At 34.7% G+C, this 7,064-nt stretch overlaps 1 protein-coding gene across 2 annotated transcripts; it reads right to left on the bottom strand.

The window, feature by feature from the left end:
* Window positions 1,587–5,204, bottom strand: LOC107616680. Of its 2 annotated transcripts, XM_016318628.2 has the most exons (4): window positions 4,466–5,204; window positions 4,292–4,393; window positions 4,064–4,179; window positions 1,587–1,744 (listed from the first exon to the last, which is right to left on the bottom strand). In XM_016318628.2, exons 1-4 carry the CDS (start codon window positions 4,654–4,656, stop codon window positions 1,620–1,622), a joined length of 534 nt encoding a protein of 177 aa, XP_016174114.1. In that variant the 5' UTR covers window positions 4,657–5,204; the 3' UTR covers window positions 1,587–1,619. The 2 variants fall into 2 exon arrangements, 1 of the variants encoding a protein (XP_016174114.1); XR_002353901.1 differs by lacking the exon at window positions 4,064–4,179 and having other exon boundaries at window positions 4,466–5,203.

Genomic DNA, 7,064 nt, shown 5'->3' with positions numbered 1-7,064 from the left:
TCGTCACACTTTTAATGAATACCCAAAGCAAATATTCTGGAACGTTTCAAAAGCATGGCGATATGTACACTTTTCGGTAGGTTAAGACCTATGGCCACGCTTTTTAAGCGTGGCAAGAGATGAAAGCGTGCCAACAAAAAAAGCGTGCCGATAAATCCACAAAAGCGTGGCGATATAGCAACCGGCACGCTGGCGGATGTGACCCTTTCAAAAGCGTGCCGATAGCTCAAAAAGCATGGCAAAAAGCTATCGACACGTTTTTTTGCACGTTTCGACACGCTTTTAAAGCGTGGCAGAAAACTTATTTTCTTGTAGTGCAAACTGAGTATTTTCTCCACTTTAATTTAATTTACATCATATGCAACATGTGCTGGTTTATCATAGTTAATTTATCTCTGTTAACCTAAATTTTGATAATCTAACTAATTAATTATAATATAATTTTTGTGCAATTTATAAAAATCATTAAAAATAATTCCATTTAGCATTTATCATCTTTTCTCAAACCACACCTATTAATAAACAAAAAAATCCCAATGAACGGCTCAGGATATGCACGCCGATTGACTGGCAAGACCCATCCTAAGCAAATTCTAATACTCAGGAGACTGTCCTTTCTTCTCCTTCAATGGGTGGCTCAGGTTACACGCACCAATTTTGTATACTTTTGCTTTTGGCCGAAACTTGTATTTTGTAATATATAGCTTTGCATCACAATGTAAGAGTAGAAATTCACAGTCTTTTTTCTATTATCTGCATACCAAATTTACAACAAGAATAGTAGCTATCTTTTGAGACTTTTCTTTAGTTAATTGGTTAAGTTATCATGACATAAGTTAAATTAAGAGTTAATGTTAATTATGATAAGTTAATTTATTTTATTTTTTAAAGAATTATTCTTTACATTTAAGCAATTTTAACATCTAAGTTTATTCAATTAATTTAGAGGCATGTGCTTCTTCTTTTTTTTCTTCTTCTTCTTTTTCGATGCTTATTCTTCTTCTTCTTCTCCTTCTCCTTCTCCTTCTCCTTCTCCTCCTTCTTCTTCTTTGCTTTCTTTTTTGCATTCCTCCTCCTCCTCCTCATTCTCCTCCTTTTTTGCGTTACTTCTTTTTCACATATTTTTTTCTTATCGTCATTCTTTTGTTGTTGTTGCTGCTGTATTTTTTTTTTCCTCCTTCTCTCTCTGGTGAAAAAGCAGTAGAAAGTGAGGAGGAAGAGTTTCAAATTGTGCGGAACAGAAATGAACCGAAATTATATTCAGAAATGAACTGAAATTATATTTAGAATGAACCGAAATCATTAAGTAATTTCAATTCATTCTAAATATAATTTCAGTTCATTTCTGAATATAATTTCTGTAACACCGTAACTATCAATATGTCACGCTTTTGGCTGCGTCACTCTGATAGCTCGAGTATTACAACGACTCTTATAATATTTAATACTAAAATATGAGTCTGTTTAAAACTTAAATCGAACATTACAAAAACATACATTAATACTTACAAAAATAAATTACAATACTCATAGGAATTACATATATATATATATATATATATATATATATATATATACATATTACTTTACAAGCATCTCATATCAAAATCCTATCCCTCTTACAAAACTTGCAAAGTTAAAGACAAGGAAAACATAAATACTAAAATAACACAGAAATATCGTCTAACAGAAAAAAAATAAGCTTTTCCAAACTTCGTCGTCCATAACCTGAAAAAGAAAAGACCTGTAGGGAAGTGAGAACATCATCCTCGAAAGGGTTCGCACTATAGGTTGCAGAATTACTATAATAGGATACACGAGATAAAATCGTTACAGCGATTAATAACCGCCTTATGCGTCTTTTCAAAAGCAAAGGTTTACTATAAAAGAAAAATCTGAAATCTTTTCTGAAATATCAACTGTTCTTTTCTTAAAAATTCAAAAGGCTTTCAAAAGGTTTATCTATGCTTAACCAAATTAGTTTTCCATACTTTCCAAACTAGAAACATCAACCAGACATGGCCTTCGGCCCACCTCATGATCAACCATGGCTCTAGGCCCAGACAACCCAAACAACAACCAATCACCACAGTCCAACAGAGTCTCAGTCGCAAACACAAATAGGAAAGTTCAAGTACAAACAAACAGTTACTGCAAGTAGAACAATTAGCAGTTAATTACAAGTAATCACAAAGGAAAACCAAGTACAATGTGCACACCCAAACAATGTCACATAGATGCATATGATGAATGCTTGTCCTAGTGGCTGATGATATCATCTGTCGGTTATAGAGCCAACCCACAAGTCCTGGTAGCTAACCATTGGACTGTCCCTCTGTCGTGCATCCCCAACTCGAGTTATTCACAATCATAGTCATAATTCACATCCAACACCCTCACTGGTGTATATTCACGGGGGCGAGCTCATCCGGAACTTTCACAGTGTCCAGCCATACTTACGACATAGGGTCAGCAGAGTATCGAGTCTCAACCTGGAGCACGTGGTGGCTAGCCACTGCTTCTACCAGGAAAACTCGTATCTCAGATAATTGGAAGTGCAACAATTACAATATCAATAACTCAGCATATATGCATTTATTCTCAGCCATAAATCAACATTCATCTCAGCCATCCGGCTTAAATTCGTGATTCATAGTCAGCCATCCGGCTCATAACATATTCCGCAATCAGCCATAATTCATTATCATACACAGCCAGTCTGGCTCATAACAAAATAGCACTTCCACCATCCAACATCATCAAATTCATAAAATAATCATTCAAGCCATAAATCACTTTTTCTCAATTCACTTCACTTTGAAATCAAAATCAATTCTTTTCAGCCTTGGCTTTAAAGTTCCCATTCCTCAAATTTTCTCAGGCTCATAAGCCACTTTTACTCAAAGTAGGTTCCCCTTTTAAAACAAAGCCACACTCGGAATCCTCTTTCCAAAACTTCCAAAACTATGGCAATTTAAATATTTCGTTCGAAATATTTAAAATCATCCATTCAACAACGGGATTTTATAACAAAAGTTCCTCGGCAGAGTCTCAAGTCTTTAGGGGAGAATAACATAACCCATTTCCTCAATTTCGTTCAAAATCTTAAAAACCTTGGCTTCCTTATTTGAGTAATAAAAATAGAATCTAACCCAAACCGAGTCGTGAAATCAATTACTCCTTTCAAAATCGTTTCCTTTACTTAAGCAAAACCAGCTTCAATTCCATGATTAAATCTAAAGCATTTCAAACTGCTCAAAGAAATTGTTTTAGTCTTGCAAAAATTCATAATTCAAGGAGTACTTAAAACTTTTCCCCAAAATATTGAAAAATGAAACTTGTCAATAGACATTCAGGTTCTTTCAAAGTCACTGAAACTCCTCCAATTGAAATCCTCAAGTCAAATTCAAAGATATTAACTCTTTTCACATTTAAAACAACCTTAAAACATAAGTCTCATCTAAATAACTTGCTCCCAAAAGGGATACAATACTTTTCTTGAGAAACAAGACTAAATCACAATTTTCTTTTTAATAATTTATTTCGAAAGCATAAGTCATCCCTTTCTTAAATAATCCAAATAAAATAGTAGAAGTCTTTAACTCATAATTTTTCAAATAACATTTCAATGGAGTCCCGAATTCTATCGGAATTTTGACAGCACCTCCCCTAAAACTTGGACTCTGCCACGCTTTCTGGGTCCCATCCAAACCAATCTACAACCCTCTTTATAGGGTTCAAAACCAAATCAGCTCAAATTCCAACTGAACCCAAAGGTACATTCCATTTTCATATTTCAAAAAAACCAAATCAAACTCAAGTAAATTTTCAACGGATTAAACTTGATTTCAAAGTTGTAAAGAAGCGACTTTAAAGAAACACTTCAAAACCGTCCGTTTTACAAAACCAAATAATAATCGAATCAACCAAGCATTCATATTCATCCAAAATAACCAACATTACATAAGACTTATACAATCACTCAATTATACATTTTTACCACATAATATCCATATATAATAATTCCAATTTATAAAATATACTTTTCTAAAAAGGCCCCTACCTCGATTGTTGAAAATCGAAAACTCAAAAACGCGCCACAAACACATTCTCCCTCGGCCCGCAACTGCGGCAGCCGCAACCTCCTCTCCAAACCACTTTCTCAGCAACCACACGACTCTAATCGCAACATATAATAATCAGGTCTCGACCCCACGTTACCAAAACTCATATTCATTAACCATACACAACAGAATACTAACACGAGACTTTTCGAAACATAATTATTTACCGAAATAACAAAATAAAGCAGCTGCGATTCCGAATCGACCCGGCAATAGCTCCAACAATAACCCTAAGTGACAGTCGCGAGCAAAAACCCCGGTGATGGTGACTGTAACAACCACGCGGTGTTAAAACCTTTCCGGAATTCCAAAAGAACAGAAACTAAACTTAAAACTCTTACCGGCGGTGGAACTCTGTTGCAGCAGAGGCGTTCCTAGCAGTAGAGGCTCGGCCCGAAGCTTCGGCGGTGGTCCCGGAAGTCACAAAACCCCTCCCGGCGGTCAGAAACACCGAGACGCGGCTTCCTTCTCCAGCAGCGACACCTGCGGCGGCCTGAACCCTTTTTTTTACAGCGGTTTGGCTTACCATCATCAGCAGCGGCGAGCTCAGATGGTGGCAGTGGCGAGCCCTAGCGTCGACGACCACCACGGTGACAGCGGCGATGGCAGCATCGCTATTTGTCTCTGTGGCTGTTGCATTCTCTCAGCGGACTCCCTCTCACTCTTCGGGTTCTTCTCAAGCGACGACGGTGACTTCCTTCGGTGACGCCAGGAAGCGACGGCGATGCACGAAGCTCCTCCAGCAACGGTGACGCGTTGTTGACAGCTCCTCCAGCGGCGGCGACACAATCTCTCTCTCCTCTGGGCTCCTTCCTTCGCGACAATAATGGCGGCGACGGCTGGGCATCAACGACGACAACCCATGATTGCAGCGGCGCAGCTTGCTCGCTCGATCCCCAACTCTCGTTTCTACCATTGGATGTGCGACGGCGGCGAGCAGCTCGGTGGCGACAGCGAGGCCAACCGGTGCTAACTCGTCCCTCTCTCCCTCTCTTTCTTCTCCTGTTCTCCCTTCCCTCTGTTCCCCCTTTCTTTCTTTCTTTCTTTCTTTTTTTTTGTTTTATCTGATGTGTTTACCGAAGGAAAGCAAGTGTAGCGACTAGGTCTCATTTGGAATAAAGGAAAATGTGTGTTAATTAGGGTTAGGGGTATTTTAGTAATTTTAAATAAAAATAGGGATAATATAGTAATTAGAAATAAATTTTAATCCAACAATAATAGTGTATAAAAATACTATTTGTTCATTAATTTTACAAATTATTTTCAATAAAATGTTCAAACCCAAGAATTAGAAAATACTATTTATTCATCAATTTTATAAATTATTTTCGATAAAATGTTCAAACCCAAGAATTGAAAATAATATAATTAATTTCTTTATTTTCCAAAACAGCAGAATTAATATTTTAAAATATTAATTATTTAGTCCAAATCATATAAAATTCTTATTATCTCATAACTACTAACGTTATAATTTAAATATAGAAAAAAATTGAAATATCATGAAATTAAGCAAAATCTTTATTTTAATTATCAAAACTTGATTTAATTATTCTCAGTTAAATAATTTCTAAAAATAAAATCTCTAATAATAAATAAATTTAAAATCAGCTCAGAATAAGATTTTTCAAAAGTTCTAGTTCTTACAATTTCGGTTCATTTCTGAGTGAATTATTTTGTTATGATTCTTCTTGTTTCACTATCTTGAGAGAAATAAAACCAAGTAAAAGTGAAGAAAAATCAAACAAAAAAAAAAGAAATAAGAAGAAAAAATTCCTCAAACTTCTCATCATGTTCTTCTTTTCTTGTTTTGTTCATCTAATCAAATAAAAAAGAAAAAACACATAATGTTACAAAATCACTTGATGGATTTGGATGTGTTTTTGTTCATGATTCAATTTTATTTGTGTGTTTGTTTTCGAATTAAGTTTGTGTGTCGCAATCATTAAGTAATTCTGATTTATTCTGGATTTAAATAAGGTGCATTTAATCTGTACTTGTTTTGAAACGAGTTTACATTTTGAATTTAATTTTTGGTTCATTCTAAATATAATTTCGGTTCATTTCTATTCTGTACAATTCAAAACTCTTCCTCCTCACCTTCTACTGCTTTTTCACCAGGGAGAGAAGGAAGAAAAGAAAAAAAAATGCAGCAACAACAACAACAAAAAAATGACGATAAGGAGAAAACACGTGAAGAAAAAGGAACGCGAAAAAGAAGAAGGAGGAAGAAGAGGAGGAACGCGAAAAAGAAGGCGAAGAAGAAGAAACTCCGTGCGTAAACGAGCGTAAGAAGAAGAAGGGTTTGTAATCACGCTCTTTTAATGATAGTGGCTTTTGTTGGTGTTGAACCTATTTGGATGAATTTGAATGAAAAAAAATATTTAAATGTATAGGAAACATATTCTTTAATTGAGAAAGAATGGATACAATAATTAAAAAAAAACATAATTCTATAATTCTAATTGCCATAAATATACTACTAATGTTGATAGTGGTAAATTGATATTGATATCAATAATTAATTTCTATAGTTATTTTTGCACTACTAATTGCCATAAATATGATACTAATGTTAATAGTGGTAAGTTGATATTGATATTAATAATTAATTTCTATAATTATTTTTGTCCTACTAACCTAGGTTATATATATATAGTGTTTCTTTTGCGATTTGTGAGTCTAAATCTAACAAGCAAAGCATTCTTTTTTTCTAATTTGTTATTCTTTTTTGATTGAGCAATTGTTTCCAAGGAGTTTTGTAGGTCAAGTTTAAGTCTCATTCTCTCCACGCTTTCTATATTTATCCGAAAATATTCGAAGTGGAGCATCTAATAAGATTGAATTTTCTCAATTTAGGTTCATTTTTGAAAAATTCGTTCAAATTTGAAGATGCAATTTCAAAGATTGGTACTATATTTAAATTTTCTTCTCTTAAAC

The sequence above is a fragment of the Arachis ipaensis genome, chromosome B09, assembly GCF_000816755.2.
Source record: "Arachis ipaensis cultivar K30076 chromosome B09, Araip1.1, whole genome shotgun sequence".
Lineage (NCBI taxonomy): Eukaryota > Viridiplantae > Streptophyta > Magnoliopsida > Fabales > Fabaceae > Arachis > Arachis ipaensis.
The sequence above is the reverse complement of the archived record's forward strand: the minus strand, read 5'-3'. Positions and strand labels throughout refer to the sequence as shown.

What these genes read in the sequence shown, in the direction of transcription:
- LOC107616680 (XM_016318628.2), bottom strand. Translation starts at nt 4,656, where the DNA reads ATGATGGTAAGCCAAACCGCTGTAAAAAAAAGGGTTCAGGCCGCCGCA. An exon ending in GCAACAGAGTTCCACCGCCG is followed by an intron (nt 4,394 to 4,465) that starts GTAAGAGTTTTA and finishes TGGTTGTTACAG; the next exon opens with TCACCATCACCGGGGTTTTT. An exon ending in TTCGATTTTCAACAATCGAG is followed by an intron (nt 1,745 to 4,063) that starts GTAGGGGCCTTT and finishes ACTTCCCTACAG; the next exon opens with GTCTTTTCTTTTTCAGGTTA.